General features: G+C 41.7%; 1 protein-coding gene across 3 annotated transcripts in view; it reads left to right on the top strand.

Moving 5' to 3' along the window:
* The window catches only part of Pex14 (peroxisomal biogenesis factor 14), a 141037-nt gene that overhangs the window by 92915 nt on the left and 28879 nt on the right, over positions 1-19243 (top strand). For 2 of the 3 annotated variants that reach the window (XM_047559693.1, XM_047559700.1), the window contains exon 4: positions 19071-19199. The exons of the other annotated variant lie outside the window; for it this stretch is intronic. In XM_047559693.1, the coding sequence (XP_047415649.1) occupies positions 19071-19199 (129 nt within the window). The remainder of the gene's footprint in view (positions 1-19070; positions 19200-19243) is intronic. 3 annotated transcript variants of the gene reach the window in all.

The following is a 19243-nucleotide window of genomic DNA, read 5'->3' as shown; positions in this document are numbered from 1 at the left end:
TTCATTTTTTAAATATGGCATTCCCTAGTCCACCAGGTGCTCGCAAATAAAACTCAAGCAGAAAGCTGTGTCATGTGGTTTCAGGAATTGGAGAGTGAATTTTGAGGCTGCCAAAGTGGCTGGAACTTGAATGGAAATTAAAGAAAGGAGAGAACAATGTTGGAGGCAACCCCAAGCTGCATATAAATATCCTTCAAATGCTAGGCTACTCCTGAGCCGCCTTATGCATTGGGGAAGGACCACAGACTTCAGCAGCTGTCCACTGTAGGAGAGGCAGAATTTGGAGTTTGAGTCTTGTCAAGTTAGAGGAGACTTGGTAAACATCTTGAACTTCCCTTTGAAAACCCAGAAGAGCCACCCCTTAAGGACAAATATCCTTCCCCAGAACTGTGGCAGTTTTCCTTGGACTAAGGGTACAAAGAAATAAAGAAAGCATAAAACTAAGCCTGGACCAGATCAAAGTGATCTGCCAGTGATTTAACTGCCTGCTAAGATACAACTCAGTTCTTCAGAAGGAAATGGAATCCAGAGCCTCTACAAACTGTCATCCACAATGTCCAGTATAAAATAAAAAATTTCAAGACATGGGGGGAAACAGATTCTTACTGAAGTAAAAGCTAATCAGTATAAACAGACTCACAGACTAACAAAAACCTCAAACTATGTAAAAGTATGTTAAAAGAATTTACATGAAAAAATGGATGAAAAGTTGAGGAGGTGGGGAGTTGCGGTGAAGATATGGAAATCTTAGAATTGAAAAAAAAAAAAAACAAAAAAAAAAAACCTGCCACTGAAATTTCACTGAATGGGATTAATAGCAGATTGGGCATAACAGAAGCAAGGTCAGTGCACTTGAAGACAAACCAGTAGAAATCATCAAACTAAAGCACATGGAGGAAGAAAACAAACAAACAAAAAACAAACCAAGACCAGGGCCTCAATAACTTGTGGGCCAAAATCAAGTTAACTAACATAGGGTAATTGCAGTTGTCAAAAAAAGAGAATGAGGCAGAAAAATATGTTTGAAAAAAGACTGGCTAACATTTTTTCTTCTTTGATCTGAAACAAAGCAAAAGCATATGCATAAACGGCAACCTAGGAAGCACAGCCATCCATAAATAGAATGGATATTTATGTGTACACACACACACACACACTTTCATGGTGGTGCTGGGGATTGAGCCTAGCTAGGGTCTGTTGGCTTAAGGCAGGTGCTCTACTACGGAGCCACACCCCCAGTTCTCACAAGCAGGAGGAATACAAAGAAAATCACATCTACGGGTATTATAGTCAAACCCCTGAATACTAAACTAAAGTCAAAGAAAAAGTGAACAGTGATCAGAAGTATGGCTGACTAATAACTGGAAACTCTGTAGCCCACTGGACAATGGAATAATGTCTTCAAAATGCTAATAGAAAAAAACAGGTCAGCCTGGAATTCTGCATGCAGTAAAAAAAAACCAAAAAAACAAAAACCAAACAAAGCAAAAAAGCCCCCATCAAATCTGAAGAAATAAAGACATTTTAAGAAAAAAGCTGAGAGAAGTTGTCATCAGCAGTCATGCATTTAATGAACAACAATGTAACATCTTTAGACTGAAGAGAAAATACCAGATGGAAATTTGGATCCTCAGGAAGGAATGAAAAGCACTGGTGATATTAAATGTGTGGGTAAATATTATTTTAATTTTTATTCTTAAATTCTGTAAAAGTCAGTTGACTAAGACAGTATCAACAATGTATTGTCAGTTTTATAACACATGTAGATATTTATGTATAATAAACATTACAGTAATAGCACAAAGGATAGAATAAAGTATAAGTAGAATCATTAAAGTTCTTGAAATGTATTATTAATGCATACAATAATATTTATACGATGATACATACAATTCTATGTATCCCATTAAGATTCTTAATATGTAAAATCGTGTAATATTAATTGCGGTAGACTCTGATAAGTTAAGAATGCTTATTACAGTTTCTACAGGAACCACTTTAAAAAAATATATAAAGAAATCCATGTAAATACCCAAAAGAGGATACAAAATGAAGTACCAAACATTTCTGGTTATTCTTACTTGTGCATTCTCCCATAAAAGCATGAAGAACATTTGAGAAATTTTTAAATAATTGAAATCTTTATTGGAATTGTGTTAAAATTATAAGTTAATTTGAAAGCCTTTTCATTTATTTTGATCTCTTTTTTCTTTCTCTTTGCAAATTTCCTTTATATAGAACTAACATTCTTTAAGATTATTATGGTAATTTTATATTTCTCATTGCTTTTGTGAAAGGAATTTCCATTTTAATTATTGCTGGTACATGGGTGCCACTGAGTGTTAAAAATATATGTTGCATATCTGGTCATCTCACTGAACTTTCTTAGATTAAGTTGATTTTTCTAGGTATGTAATCATATTGTTTATAATAAATGATTATTTTTGTGGAATTCTTTCCAGTTCACAGGCATTTTAATTTTATTTCCTGCCTTATTACATAGGCTGAACCTTCAAGAATCATGTTAAATGTCAGTGGTGATAGATGTAAAGAGTTTTGTGATAAATAATGTGTATATATATATATATATATATATATATATTTTTTTTTTTTTAATAAGGAAAGGAATTGTCACAAAATACTACAAGTACATCTTACATTCATTAAACATCTGTGATTTGACTGGGTGTGGTGGCACATGCCTGTAATCCTGGGGAGGCTGAGGCAGGGGGATTGCGAGTTCAAAGCCAGCCTCAGCAACTTAGTGAGGCCCTAAGCAACTCAGGGAGACCTTGTCTATAAATAAAAATATAAAAAAGACTGGGGATGTGGCTCAGTGGTTAAATGCCCCTGGGTTCAGTCCTGCCCTGACCCCAAATGTGATTCATTAAACATCAGTATGTTTTATTAACATTTATTCACACAGTGAACCAAATGTTCAGTGATTACCCACCAAGAATTAATCATTATCTTTGGGGATACAGTGAAGGTTGATAGACACTGGACTAAAATCCTTAGAAAACAAAAGCAAAACAATGTAAAACATAAAAGGAAGGTTACAAAGCAGTTTATTTCGACAACTAGAACTAGCTAGTAATTGCTAGAGAAAGTGCTTCCTCTGGCTGGGGCAGGCTGAGGAAACTTTGGGGCTAGAGCTGGCAGCGGAGTGGGGCTGCTCTGATGGGGCAGAATCAAGATGGGACGGCACTGAGCATACGTTGGTTTGCGTTGCTTTGTCATAGTACAGGGTGAAGATATGCTAACAGTGGTTAATCCCTATCTCTGGGGATCCTTGGAAGTTAAAGAGTTGTTTTAGGTGACAAAGAGGATCAAGAGGGTGGGACTCTAGGTTTTCTTCATGCCCTTACTGGCTTGCCCAGAATCTGGGTGGCATTAATTCATCTGTATGTATTTTGAGTTTCTATATATTTAGTCATTCCTTCTGCACATTTTTATTGAGAATCAAGATGTTCTAGGTACAGGGAACATAGTAAAGCAGCCCCAAATCCCTGCTTCTACTGAACCTGACACCCAGTGGCAGCGAGGATGTGAGAAAGCAATACATAGAATAAATGGAAACATAAGTAAGTAGAGTAAGAGTAACAGAGAGTTTGTGGGAGGTTGCAATTTTAAATGGAATGATCTGGGAAGACCCCTGTGAGGTGACATTTTGAGCAAAAATTTGAAGAAAACGAGGAAGCAAGCCATGAGGATTTCTGGAGAGAAGGCATTCTAGTAAAAGGGAACAACTTGTGCCTGAAGAAGACCTGTCTGGCAAATCCCAGGAGACCAGTATGTGGGCAGGGTAGGGCAGCAGTGAGAGCAGAGGCAGCACTGACAGGAAGCACAGTTTTGTAGGCAGTACTGATCCCTCAGAGGACTTGGGATCTACTTTGAACACATTGGGAAGTCATCAGCGTTTTCAGCACAGGATAATATAATCTGACATAAGTTTTAATGGCATCACCCTAGCCGCTGTATTAAAAGTAGACAGTAGAGTCAGGCATGGTGGCACATGCCTGTAATCCCAGTGATTTGGGAGGCTGAGACAGGAGGATCTAAAGTTCAAGGCTAGCCTCAGCAATTTAGCAAGGCCCTAAGCAACTTAGTGAGATCCTGTCTCAAAAAGGGCTGATGATATAGCTCAGTGAAAAAGTGCCTCTGGGTTCAATTCCCAGTATTCCGCCTCCCACTGCCAAAAAAAAAAAAAAAAAAAAAAAAAAAAAAAAAAAAAAGGAAAGAAAGAAAGTAGAGGCAAGGATAGAAGCCAGGAGACCAGTCAGAGTGGTACGAAGGCCTCAGATCCCTGGATTTAAAAAAGTAAATCCAATAGATTATTCTGATTTTTCTGCCATGGAATATGAAAAAAAAGTGGAAATTAAAGATGACCTTAAGATTTTTTGGTCTTTCCTGACTAAAAGTTTGGAGTTGCCATTAATTAGGAGCAGGTCAGTTTGGTGGGGCAAGACCAAGAGTTCAGTGTTAGACATATTAAATTCAAAATATCTATCAGGCATCAAAATGGAGGTATTAAATGGGCAGGTAAATAATATGAACTGAGCTCAGAGGAGAGGTCTAAACTAACTATAGGTGTACATTTAACAGTGTTATCATGCTTTGTTTTGTTTATTTGTTTTTGGTACTGGGGATTGGATCCCAGGGTGCTTTACCATTGAGCTGTATCCCCAGCCAGCCACTGTGCCTAGAACCCAGTGTTAATTTCTTGATTTGAGTAATTGTATAATTGTGTATAAGCATGAAATCTCTGCCACACTCAACTCAGAAAATGTATACTGAAATACTGAGGAGGAAAGGGAAATTGCATTCAGAGACAATAATTATATAGATAGGTTGATAGAGAATAAGAAATCAAATGTGATAAATTTAATATTGAAAAAATTCTGAGTGAGATGGGAGTTCTTTGTACTGTGTAGTGTATTTTGTAGGTCTGAAATTATTTTACAATAGAATTTTTGGGGGGGGATGGAGAGTGAACCCAGGGATGCTTATCTACTGATCCACATCCCCACCCCTTTTTATTTTTATTTTGAGACACAATCTCATTAAGCTGCTTTGGGCCTTGCTAAGTTGCTGAGGCTGTCCTTGAACTTGCCATCCTCCTGCCTTAGCCTCCCAAATTGCAGGAATTACAGGCATGTGCTGCCATGCCCAGCTAGAACATTTTTTTTTTAATGAAGGAAATACAAACATTTGCACACAAACAAAAGTAGAATTTACCCACACTGAAAGAAACACTAAGGAGTTTTTAGGTAGAAAGAAAATGATTCTACTTGGAAACACAGAAACATGGGGAGGGATGAAGAGTAAAGGAAAGAACGTAAATGAATATCGGCTGTATGAAATAAGAACATGTCTCTGTGGGTTCTAGCATACATTGTGGTTTAAATTCATGTGAATGCACAAAAGGAAAAATGGAGGGAAAGTGCTAGAATTGTTGGGGAAGTGGTAAGATTTCTTATTTCTATGAGACTATAATAAGTTAAGCATATATTGTGATAGCTCAGGCATTGGTTCTAAAACTTTTAGTCTAGGACGCCTTTATTCTTAAAAAAAAAAAATCAAGGGGTTGGGGTTGTGGCTCAGTGGTAGAGCGCTTGCCTGGCATGTGTGAGGCACTGGGGTATGATTCTAAGCATCACATATAAATAAGTAGATAAAATAAAGGTCAGAAAAAAAATTGAGGATCCCCCATCAGGCAGGCGCCCAGGAATTGTTGCAGAGTGCAAAATGAGAGAGTGGAAGTTTGAAAAGATCAGAGAGCAAAGTATCTCCCCAAGCTATCTAATAATCAGAAAAGAAAAGATAGTGGAGAAATCTCTCAGAAACTACAAGCCAATAGAAGAAAAAACTGAATTTAAAAGACAAGAAAAGAGGGCTTTAAGGAGGTCAAAAGGGAAACAAATTGCAAGATGAAAGAGATGAACCCCCAAATAAATATTTCCATTAGATATAAATGGACCAAATAGTCTATTAAAAGCAAAGTTTGTAAAGATTAGATTAAAAAAAAAAAAAAAACAAAACCCATTCAACACTGCTTACCTTACATCAGATGCATCTTTAAAGACACATAAGGATTAAAAGTAAAATGATGGAAAAAGATTCACCATGTACACACTAACCAAAAGAAATCTCCTAATATTAGGCAAGGAGGACTTAAAAGTCTTAAAAGTGGAATCAGAGATAAAGAAATGTCAGAAAAAAAAAAAGTCGATCAGGAGGATTTAACATTTCTAATTAGTACATACCCAACAACATTACTTCAAAATACACAAAGCATCAGTGAACTGTTGGGTGTAATGCCTGTAATCCCAGTGACTTGGGAGAAAGGCAGGAGAATTGTAAGTTCAAAGGCAGCCTCAGCAACCTAGTCAGGCTCTGTCTTAAAATAAAAAGGGCTGGGGAGGTGGATTAGTGTTAAGTGACTGTGGGTTCAATTCCCAGCACACACATACACACACACACACACACACAAACACACACGTACAGAACTGAAAGGAAGCTGGACAAATGGACAAATCTATCATAATGGGCAGTTTGAAATACTTTTCTCAATAATAAAAACAATCAAGATTAGCGATACCATTAACAAACTATATAGAATGCCGCATTTAACAGTAAAGATACTACCAAAATGTTTAACCACATTAGTCATCAGAAATGCAGGTTAGAATCAAAAAGAGACACCACTTCATATCCACCAGAATGGCCGAAGATGAGAGGACAGAACTCCTGGGTGACAGGACTGGGACTCCTGCCTTGCCTCGCTTTGGAAACCATTGACAGCATCTGAGGAAGCCTCTGGAGTGCGCACCCTGTAACGCAGCAGTTCCCCTCCAGAATAAATATGTAGGAATGTTGGCAGTAGCACTATTTTAAAATAGTCCAAAAGTAGAAACCAAATAGATAAATTGGGTTCATTTTTATTCTGCACAGGAATAGTATGCAGCTTTAAAATGAACAAACTGTGGGCTTCTGCAGCAACACCGATGACCCTCAGGCATAGTGTTGAGCAAAAGGAGCCCATCGTGATGAACACTGTCTGCATTACTATTTCTAGAATTCGCAAACCAGCCAACTCAGTCTGTGATATTAGAAATGAAGTGCCAACCTGTGTTGCTGGCAGTTTTGGAGGCTGAGGCAGGAGGAGGATCACAAGTACTAGTTCAGAATAAAAAGGGCTGGAGAGGTAGCTCAGTGGTAGATCACACCTGGGTTCAATCCCCAGTATGGGCAGGCATCGGGGAAGTGAGGTGGTGACTGGGAGGTGACATAAGATCCTCCTGGAAGTTGCGTTTTAAGTCAGCTTCTGAGTCACTATGATCAAAATACCCAACAAGATAGAGGAGGGAATTTTTATTTGGGGCTCACAGTTTCAGAGTTCTCAATCCATAGAGCTGACTCCATATTCTGGGTCCAAGGTGAAGGAGCACGTCATGGGGGAAGGGTCTGCAAAGGAGAGCTGCTCAGCTCATGGCAGGGTCGGGAAGTAAGGGGAGGTGGGAAGGGGTCAGAGGGAATATGTATGCCCCCAGTGATGCATCTCTAGCCATGCCCCACCTGCCCAGTTACCACCCAGTCCCTTCAAACTGGAATGGACTGATTAGGTTACATCTCTCATGATGCAGGCATTTCACCTCTGAATATTCCTGCAGAAATACACCAGCTTTGTGGGGACACCTCATATCAAAACTATATCAAACTGTTGATCTGGTTGGTAGTCACGTGGGTGTTTTCACGTAGTGGAAACGCATTAAGCACTTAAAATTTGCATACTTTATGTGTATTGAATGCCAATAACATTTTACTTAAAACTACAATAAGACCTCCCTATGATAACCTTTCAGAGTGGTAAAGATAGAGTTTGGTAGCCTTGTCTAGGCAAGATGGTGGGAAATGCATACACAGCTGGTGGGACTGCATGTGGAAACAGCTTCTAAGGAGAGCAGTTTGTCAACACTTACCAAAATTAAAGCTGCTCGTATCTGAGTCTGTTCTTAGGGATATACTTGTACATGTACAAACTGCATACAGGGTCTTTTATTATGGTTTCATTTGTAGGAATAAATGTTCAACAGGAGACAAATAAAAGTATATCCATATAATGCAATATCAATCATATTGCCCTAAATAGAATGAGAGAGCTCTAAAGATGGAATGTTTTCCAAGACATGTTAATTAAAAATAGCATGGTATATAGATCAGTGTATATGCCCTGTTATGATTTGTATAAAATATATACATACATGTTACAGATGTGCATATATGTGCTCTACATATATGTGCCTCTGGAGGATGTAACTGGTGACCAGGTGGCAGGAGGGGGAAGGAAGCCTGAGTTTACCACATACCCTTTCATAGCTTTAGAATTGGTACTATAGGACTATACCTGTTACATATTAATTTATAAAATAATGGTAAAAAAAGATCCCTGAGGAAGAAGTTAAGCAGAAGAACGGAGTATTGTCTCTAATAAGCTCTGTACAGTTACTGTTCCTTCACATGGAAGCAGGTCTTTGGTTTAATACCAGGCAACATGTGGGCTTTCGCATATGGATGCCAAGAAGTTTGGGGGAAACAGACCCTGGCAAGATGCCCCAACTGCAGGGAAGGGGAACACGGGGAGCAAGTTCAAGCTTGTGTCTTGTGCTCAGCAGAAGACACAGCAGGCACTTATGGGATGAAGTGAAACAGTGGGGCCTCCTGCCTGTTTGCAGGGTCGTTTCCCCTCTCTCCTTTGTTTTTGGCCTCCAGTGCCCTTGGGAATGGAACTCCGGTCTGGTGCATGCCAGGCAGGTGCTCCAGCAGTGAGCTGCCCCAGCCCAGATCATGTCTGGGTTGAATTCAGATCAAGTTGAAAAGGGTGCGACTCTATTGTTTCCCTTTATTCTTTTTTAAAAAAATGTAACTAAGATCATGCTGTGAATATAACACCTGCTTTTTATATCTTAATGTATTAAAAGCATTTTCCTATATCATCAAATGTTCATATGAATGTGAACATTTGAATAAAACTACATTATTGAAATGTATCACAATTTGCTTAATCATTCCTCTTTGGACGTTTCTGTTTAATTTTTTTGCTATTTAAACTATGGTGATCAACCATCTTTGTCCATAAGTCTTAGCCCTACATTATTTATTTCTTAAAAGTATATTAAGTTAGAGGGTACGAACATCTTTTAAACTCTTAAACTGGATACCTACTTATCTTCCAAAAGTTTTTCAGTTTGCTTTCATTGCACCTTCATTAGCATTGGGCCTTCTCATGTAAAAAAGTTTTTGATTTGAAAAAATTTCCATCTTAGTAACTTTACCAATGTATCTAAACTATTTACTAGAAGTAGGGAAGTCAGTGTCCCCTTTTGGCTTGGACAAGAGATGGAATATTTATTTTCTCCTCGTGTTGTATAGAGCAGTAGTGAGGAGCCTGGGCGTGAGTTCTAGCCCTAATTCTGCCCACCAGCAGTGGGAGCACAGGTGGGCTGGTTAATGCCTGTGAGCCTTGGCTCCTCCCCTGTAAACGGAAGGAGCAAGCCACCCTTTTCATGGGGACCCTGCTGCCACCTGAGTGCCATAGGTTAGGCTTTGCACAGTCCCCTGAAGTGCCACATGCTGGGCATGGAACCTTGAGTTGAGCACTGCAGAGGATGTAATGTGGGTTTCAAAGAGTTAAAAATGTAAAAAGCTTGTAAAACACCCTCTGGCCCTGGGATTAAACACATTTCTGGGTAGAGAGAGATGATATGCATGATTTTTTTTTGTTTTCTGTATGCTTTTCTTTATTTTCCAGATTTTCTGCAATTGGCATATATTATTTTTATTACCAGTAGATAAAGCTATCTATGGAAACAGATATATTTTGACTTTTTTTTTCCCCAGTGCTAGAGATCAATCCTAGATCCTAGCACATGGTAGGCAATCATTTTACCACAGAGTTACTTCCCCAACGATAGTTTGTTGTTGTTTAGAGACAGAGGCCCTAGCTGTATTTTAGATGATACGTCTCTATATTATGTGCAAATAGATAACATACTCATTCAACATAAGAAATTAGGGAGAAGAGGCCTAAGGGAGGTTCTCACTTAATAGCCAGGGAAAATGAGGCCTTGGCTCTCTCACCTTGTGTAGCTAAGTAAGTACTCACACTGCATGGATTTGAGTGCTATATATATTATAATATTGATGATAGCAGCCAATAGCACATGCATTTGAACTACACAGATGGGTGGTGACAAAATATATATTTTATTGTAAACAAATGGGATACATGTTGTTTCTCCCACGGCTCTATGTTGGTCCAAGTCTCTCAATACCTCCCCTTCTTGAATCCTGAGTTCTGGAGCGACGGGAGATGCTGTCATCCTCTAGTCCGCCATCTTGGATCTCTCCAGGATATAGCATGTTTTAATGTGTTAATATCAGATTAATGTGAGGACTTTTAAAAAAACCTGACAGCTGCATGGCAGTTTAAAACTTAGTGAGTAAATTGAATGCCAAATACTCAACCTTCTGATCATGAATTTAAGATTGAAGATGTAAAAGAAAACCCTGAAGGAGCATTTGTAGCATTCTGCCAAATGACTGGAGAGTGTGTCCTGGTGCACTGGAGTCTTGTGACAAGATTTTCTTTGAGAAACAGAAATCTCCATCTTGATTTGCGTCCCACAGTGGAGTTGCTTCCTAGATCAGGCTGTTTCAAGGACCATGTGAAACAGCGTATGGCGTCCCTCCCACCCCAAAGCAAATGTTTGTTCTGTTGCAGTGATGGAAACATTTCATTGGTGAAGCAAATATTTAGAGCTGAAAGAAACATTTGGGCAGCTAGGATGTGTCAAAATAGAACAGACGTCTGCCTTTTGGAAACACATTGGGAAAACAGCCACCTTGTACTTGACTGCTGCGCTTGCAACCACAATGGGTTAAGCAAGGGACTTAGAAATGTGGGCGTCAGTCTAGTCCTGGTTCCTGGACACCACACCATGTCTTTTCCGCTTTGGTTTTTCTCTCCCAGAAAATTGGGATAACTGTCCTAAGTGATTTTGTTCATGATCAAGGTTTTTGAGCGTCCCCCCTAATATTTTCTTTTTTCTTAGATGTAAATGTAGTTGGGGTTGGGGATTTAGCTCAGTGGCAGAGCGCAAGGTCCTGAGTCTGGTCCTCCACCCTGGGAAAAAGAAAAAGTCAATGTAGTTTATCCTTTTGGATCAAATTTATTCACAGGGAACAAAATTCACTAGGAATGTACAATAAATAGTCTGCCTTCAGTCTGTCCTCAGCTCTTAACCTCTCTCCTAATATAGTCATAGTTACTAGTTTTTTATCTATTCTCTTTTTACTTCACGCATTGTATACAACTAAATATGCATTTGTGTAGATACATATGTATTCTTTTAAGAAATAATTTGCATGTTATTTAAAGTTTTTTTAGCTGAAACACACAAATTGTATGTTTTTAAAAATGTACATATTCCTAAGGGTACCATGTGTTGTTTTGACATGTGCACATTATATAGTGTCCAAATCAGGATGATGTATCCATCTCCTCACACACTTATCATTTATGGTGAAAGCATTCAGAATCCTTCTAGCTTGTTGAAATATACAGTATATGATTTTTATGTCTAGTCACAGTACTGCAATAGCACACCAGAACTTCTTAGCCCTGTCTAACTATAACTTAGTATTCATTTGTCAACCTGAAAGTCCCATGTACTCATTACCTCATTTCACCCATATTCCATCTATTCTTTTAGTTTTTCTTCTCTTTGGGATTTTCATTCTAGGACTTTGGCTTATTGGCAATGTGCTGGCTGTGGTGGCAGAGGGCACAGGCTTACTTACCAGACTGCCTCTGTTTGCCCTGGTGCAATACAGAGGCTCTGGGCAGAACATCCAATTCTACCTCTGGAGCGCTCCTAGGCTGGGGGCAAATCACCTCCCCATCACGTCCTTTTCTTTTGATTTGTAAAACAAGAAAAAACAAAACAAAACAAAACAATAGGGGATAGACCACACAAACTTGGTTGCCAAAGCAAAGAGGTTTTTTTTGTTGTTCATTTTATTTATTTTTTTCAAAAATAACCTTCACTGTCTCTTCTGAAACAGGACAGGCAGGGTTAAGAGTTTATCAGTCTGACTTTTCCATACTTGTTCAAACATGCGCTGGGCTCACCTGGCCTTTGGCAGGTAAGTAGCAGTGCTTCCCGATTGCCTCTCTAAGGACATAGTTGCTTCCTGGGGAATTGTTCAGTGTACTGTGGAAGGGCCTGTTGCTGAAGACCCGCTGGGTTAGACTACTGTTCCAGAAGGCAACAATGCTTAATCCTCTGGAATTGATGATAAAATATCCAAAGAAACCCCCTCTTTGTTTTTATTTCTAATTTAGCAGAGGAATTAAAAGGAAGAAAAAAAAAAAACAAAACCTTGAGGCTGTATAGATCTAAAAATAGACATCATGGATGCTGATTGGAACCCCTCCCAGTCTTTCATATGAGAGATCTCAATCTGTGTTACACAAGGGGCAGCTCACTTCTGTCTTGTTCACCAGTTATACTACTCCCCAGAGAAGCTCAATAAATTTTATAGGAAAGTTTCCTCCTTATGTGGAAGGAGCTAAGCTCAGTGCCTAGTGTGGCTGATATGATTTAGGGCTCCAGGGGAGTACGTCTGCCTTGTGGAATAACCTGTCAAAAGCAAATGTACAGAAACTTTGATCTTGGTTCATTTGGCCACGTCATTGGTACTACTGGGCACCAGGCCCTATGACCACCAATCTATCTGCTTTGGAATGAGATGCTACCCCAAACTTGCATTTAGTTCAGACTTGCCAAAATGGTCCTTCTGCACGCTTGCCTGCTGACGTTCCAGTTTTTACCACTAACCTTCGAAATCTGTAAACTTGGCCATGGCAGGGTTTTCACATCCCCTCTACCTTGAAGAGCGGAGACCCTCTTCCTCAACAGGAGGAAAGTAGACCTGCCTTCTCTTTAGACTGCGAGTGTAACAAACCTGCCAGGTCCCTCCGTCTTTAAGCTGGCAGTGAAATACATTGTGCGCTGGCTTTTTACTCGGTGATTTATACTAGGAGACGTGGCTGGGTGATATCCAGTGTCCTTTTGTCTTTGTGTTTATTTTTCTTCCACATTTAATGTATTTAAAGGATATACTGTCTTTATGGTTCACTGGGATAAAGAGGGGATTGGTGCAAGTTTTAATGAGGCCCCCAGCGCTCTGTGTGGGGATGAGAATTCTATTCTTGGGTAGATATCTTTCTTTCTTTCCTTAGGTGGCAGGAGGCAGTGTTTTGCTGCTTTTTGAAATAGCGTTTCTACCTAATGATTCTTGGAAGGATACTGAGAGGACATTCAGTTTCAGGGCATTATCAGCAACTTTTTTTCCTGTTGTTTGAACTTCTTTTAAGGAGAGGGAACATCTCCCATCCTGTTCATAAATTTACATATCAATATCCAGATGGTGGGAATGAGCCCCCTCCCCATCAGATCAGTTTGTATAGAAACTCTTTCATTCAGGTTAATGATATTTGGAACTAGTTTTCTCAAAAACTGTTTTTGCTGCTTGAGAATAGTTAATCAGTGGAGAAGAAAGCGTTTGGCATTTTTGCTTAATATTTTAACCAAGTGAATTAGACAGGTTGGGGGGTTGGGGGAGGGGATAAGAAAGTGGGTGGGGGCAGCCCCATAAACAAGGTGATATATAATATTTTTTTTGTTCTCCTTTTAAATAAATACCGATCAGCTTTATGTTCAGAGACAATAGGAGCCGTTGGCTTAAATTTGCAGTTTACTGTATTTATGGCTGTAATATCAAGGTGCTGCCGTCGTAATTTCATGCCCCAATGAGAAGAGCAAGGTCGAAGCAAATGCTTCCATCGGCATCTGCTAGCACACTAACTCATAAACAAGGCCCGGCTGGATCAGGTGGCACGGAATAATACAGGCTAATGAAATACAGCACAGCTTTCCATTACTGTTAGTTTTTACAGTGTCGTCATTACGTGTAATTTATGTTTAAAAAATTCAATTTTATACAAGGCACTGGGAAATAGGGGTCTACAGGTCATCCAACGACTTTTAGAGGCTCTGAGAGTCCTTATTGTACTCTACTGTTCTAACAAAATGTTAATAAAATAAAATAAAAATACTTTTTCCCTTTCCCCTCCCCAAACCTCTTCTGAGAGAGTTGATTTTTCTTTTAATTTGAGGAGTGTTTTCAGCCAGCTGTCTTCTCTGCCTTCTCTCCTCCCAGAGAATGCCAGGGCAGGTATCTAGTTGTGTTCTGAGAGAGGTGACCTGCGACTCAGCCATCATGAGTCCAAGAGCCATTGCCCAAATCTTAGAAACGGAGGGAGCATGGATGGGTGGGAAGGTGGCCCGAGTTCCCACCCTCCGCTGTGGCTCTGGGGCCTGTGCCCTCGTCTCAACCAGTCTCTACAGTGTTACTATAAAGCTCAGCCGGAGCTGGGTGATGCTGCCAGCATTCATTACTTGGCATATTTTCAAACCTTTTCTAACCTGGTGGTGTTTGACCTGAAAGATTCAGAGGACACTGCTCTCTTTTGTTATCTGTCTTTGTGTTTCACCTGTGTAGGGCCAGACCTGGGACAGCGCCGAGCAGTCATTGAGGACAGTGTTGAAGTTACTTGTTCTGAGAAGCCTTTGTGTAGCCTGTCCTAGAGAAAAAGAAGACAGCCCCTTTCTGGTGTCTGGTTTGGCCTGAGACGTGGGAAGGGACTCTGGGGCATCAGGCTCACCCCAGTAGGGTGCAGCTCACCAAGTCAGTACCTTTGGTTTTGTTTGTATTTGAACAGAAACCTTTAGAAAAAGAAAACAGATTTGTTTATATATTAGGGAATAAAAATAGGCAGGTGTGGCCACCCTGAGGCATTCCGTTCAGATGGCAGTGAAAGCAGGCTTTATTGATCAATAGGATGTCCTCTCAGGCTCTGTTCTTTAAAAGCAGCCCACCCTGGAGAAAGTGTTGGAGAAGTCCTTGGTCCAGTGTCTGCACAGGGACAGCAGACATCTGGTGAAGGGAGCTCACGGCTCTGGACATTTTTGGAAGCAGAGTGTAGAGAACTGCGGGAGCAGGAAGTCCCCCTGGCTGACTGTGCTGGTGCCGCATGCATTCTGAGAGTGAACTGAGCTCTTGGTTTTGCAGAGCCGGCAGCCCGGTGCTGGCAGGTGAGGTGGCACTCTCTGCCTCAGAGTTAAAGCCCAGCATCCTGCTTTTCCTGCTTCCTTGTCCCTTCCTCCTCCTCTTAGCTACAGCTAGCGAGTGAGTGGAATAACTGAGCAGGACTTTCTTAGTGCTGTTCTCTATCAATAATATATTTTAATTGTCATCACTATAGACTGGGGTGGGAGGTGGTAGCTCTTGAAAATCACCGAGTGGCAGAAGGGAAGTTACTGGAAGACCATCTAAATGCTAAGTGCTAGTGGTATCAGATAATGCAAGTTGACACCTCAACTAAGAGAACATTTTAGGCTTTATCAAAATGGACTAATTCTTCCAAAGGCAGCAGCTAAAGGAAGTCTTAAGCAGATGGGGAGGGGAGGAGGTTTACATGCCACAGGATAGTGAAATCCTTTGCTCCCATCTCTCTGCTCTGCTCCTCAGCCATTGCTCAGTCCCTCTGTGGTTAGATTATTTCTTGCAGATAGCAATCAACTGGAAGGAAGTGTGTGTGTCTAATTTGCATGAGATTATTTAAAACAAAAAAAAAAGGTCTGCATTAGTCAGGGTGATGGTAAACAACGCAAAGAGATGCCTTTTATAATATAGCTTGTGCCTTAGCTTTCAGAGCCAAATATAATTCACTTACAATTGGCAGTTTCCTTTATTATTCCTTTTAACCTTTTGGATTCTGCAAGGTCTCAATCAAAGATCTGCACTGTTTATCTCTGTAGGGATGAGTGGGACAGATGGGACTAGGGCACTTGGATGTCTTATATATAGGTCCTCTCGTAGCACCTTATCCCAAAAAGCAGGGTCCTCTGTGTACCAGATGACTGGACAGGTAACTAGTTGTGATATGGGGAGAGGTGAGTGACCTGGCTGTCCCTGTGAGTCCCAGATGAACCACCTGAGTCCTGTCATCGTTTTGAAGCTGGTCAGTCCTGTCTCTGTTGAAGACTCTCAAGAGGAAGAGGGCACTCGGAATTATAGGCTCTAGTCTGAATGGAGCCTGGTGTGATTTAGGCCTCGGGTATTTAGGACAGGTCAAGGATGAGGACACTCTACCTTTTTCACTCTGTTGTTCAAAAAGTTGTCCAGGTGTCATTTGCAGATAGAATCCAAAGAATAAGTTCCTGAGTGGTTTCAGTATAGCCCCCAAACTATTTATTGGTGTCACCTATAGATGGGAAGGTCCCTAGGGTGGTGACTGGTGTAATCCTCCTTTGACCCTCTTTAACAGATTGTAGACTTAAGGCATAATTCCTGAATTGTCACCTGATATTTTGTAACTGGGCTCGATGGAGAGCCTTGGGTCTATACTAGCAGTGCCATTTCCTTGGACACGTGTAAAGTGGGGCAAGTTTTCGCCCTTTTTGGACCTTGGGTTTTTATCTTGCTGGAGAGGGCGATGACTAGAATAATGCTCCAGCTCTGAAATTATATTAGCCAGTGAGCTTGTTAAATGCTTATTTTTTTAAAAGAGGAAAAATGAGTCATTTATTATAACGAAATCAGAGCTCTGACTCTCGGAGAAATAGGGATATCAGAATTCCAGCCGGTGTAAATTTAGCGCATCAGATGATAAGGTTTCTGACAAACAAGAGCTTGCAAGGAAGCACTGATGCCCTTTAAACCTCGGCCTCCTTGGTGGCCTGGACTGTGATAACGCAAGGAACGTGTCTTATTAGGGAAAAAGGCTTCGTAAAAGCTCGGAGCCAGAGGGCAGAGCAGTGGGCATGGAGTCCTGTGCCTTTAACCGGCTCCAGCTCCCAGGGCCATGGCACAGCCTGTGACTTACTGTATATTTCCCCAGCGTTAAACATTATCGTACTTGTTTATATTTGAAAGAGCCAAAAGGGAAAATGAGAATGCAACTGAATGCTCCTTTTGGGAAAATTATCCTCGTTTGCAGCCAGTGGCTGACAAGGCACACCAGCCACCAGGTTTACAGAATCCCGTAGTGTGCCAGTGACCAGCAGTCTGTGCTGACGTCGCAGATGCTGCTTCCTTCTCTAGTGGCCGATAATGAACTGGTTAAAACAATGTCTCCCCTCCCAGCACTTGGAGAGGGGTGCCCTTCCTATTTAGGAAGAGCGATCTGCAGTCGCCACACTGAGAGGCAAAGCTCTGGAGAAGAGCGTCCTCTGCTCCTGCCTGGCCTGTCCGTCTGTCCTGTCCTTGTTCTGCTTGGGAAGAGAAACCATGGGAAAAGCAGCCCCTCTGCAGCCCGCTGGGGAGGCAGGGAGGAAGAGACCCTTGTCCGCCCTGGCCCATTCAACCCTAACCTCTCCGGTGCCCTGGGAGCTTTTCCTCTCCCGCTCTGCCCGAGGAGAGCAAGTAGTGTTGGAGCTGCCCAGCCGCACACCAGGCTTCCTGCAGGGTGGCTTTCTCTGTTCCTCCCTGGCCTCACCGTGTGTGGAGGGGAAGAGCTGCAGTTTGACATGGGGGCAGGCCTCAGCCACTGGGCTCAGAAGGAGAGCCCTTGCAGACAGTGCAGCACTCCCTTACTGGCCGTGGGAGGACCTGAGGAGTTGGAGGGTGCCTGCGGAGCTGCGCTCTGAGCACTCCGTGCACTTCTGTTAGCTCGGCACAGTGTGCCAGGCACCGCACTGGGAAGATGCTGATCCTCAGAACCGCCTCGTACTTCATCTACCCCTAGGGGCAGGTGTACCTTGCTGTGGGCCTTTAATGGAGAGCTGCTGGCCAGATGTGGAAAACCTCTCGGCTCTGGTTTAAAAGCTGTGCTGCGGCTCGACTGCATATTGGGATTCCTGGAACAGCACAGGCTGGCCCGAGTGGTCTGCAGATTAGTGGTGACCTCCCTCCTGCTTTTCCCACCCTCTGAGGCTCAGTGCATTTGTGCGCTCTGGTTCTTCCTGGTGGGCCCCATGGGACAGTCTTTCCCATACCTGGGCACCACTTGCTACTCCTGTTCTGTGGGTTGGTCGCCACCCTCATCTTCCATCCTGTGGTCAATGTCGCCAGTTAGCCCCAGACCCATTGAAAATACCCTAGCTGTGTGCCTGCTGGAAACATGGGGTCTTTGTGGGTTCTCCCTTGCCTTTCACCCCTCCATGGGTAAATCCTCTCCACATGTTATAGCCACTGCAGATGGCGCCCTGCTATTTCCTGATGTTCTGTGTGCAGTGTGGTTTAGCGTGTTAGGAGAATTAAAAAAAGAAGGTGGGGGGAGAAAAACTAGCCAAAGGCGATCCAGGCAGCCTATGACAGGCTAGAGCAATAATCATCTGAAAGTTTGGGCCTGGCCTTGTTTTGATCTGTTTTCTTGTTTTATTTTCTTCTTTACATTCTATATCCCATTCATACTAATCACAGTCAGTCCTGATTTTTCTTTTTATTTCTGCATTTGTCATAAAATAAAGCAAATTATTCCCGTCTTCGGAAACGATCTAGACTAATTAGTCGTCTCACCCAATAATTAGTTTTTTGTTTCCCTGTCTGTTTTCATGCATTATTGTTAGTTTTTTCCCCTCTTTTTTTTAACACCATTACAGATTAAAATGAGCCACATTTGCAGTTGATGGTATCTGTTTTCGGGGGAAGAATGGAGAATTGCAGTACGGAGCGACTTCAAAAGCAGCAATAAACTCAAGGATAAATTAAGGAAATTGAATGAGCCACATTTGGAAGCAGTGTTGAGGCTAATATTCTGTCGCTTAAGGTTAAATTGCAACTGAGAGAGGTTCTGGAGAATCCGAAATCGGGAAGGCAACTTAGTAGAAGGAGCAAGGCACTCTGGCCACAAGGGCCTTTTCTCAAGGAAGATTTTGTCACAGCCATGAACACTGACCAAAGGTACTCACTCACCTGCAGTTCTATGCTCTTCTCCCCAGGGCTGACCGATGAAGAGATTGATCTGGCTTTCCAGCAGTCAGGCACTGCTGCTGATGAGCCCTCGTCCTTGGGCCCAGCCACGCAGGTGGCTCCTGTCCAGCCCCCTCACCTCATTTCACAGCCGTACGGTAAGTCACCTGCTCCCGCTTTTTCTTCAGCTATGACTGGGACT

Source organism: Sciurus carolinensis, chromosome 1, assembly GCF_902686445.1.
Source record: "Sciurus carolinensis chromosome 1, mSciCar1.2, whole genome shotgun sequence".
NCBI classification, from domain to species: Eukaryota; Metazoa; Chordata; class Mammalia; order Rodentia; family Sciuridae; genus Sciurus; species Sciurus carolinensis.
Note: the sequence above shows the minus strand (reverse complement) of the source record. Positions and strands in the feature narration are given on the sequence as shown.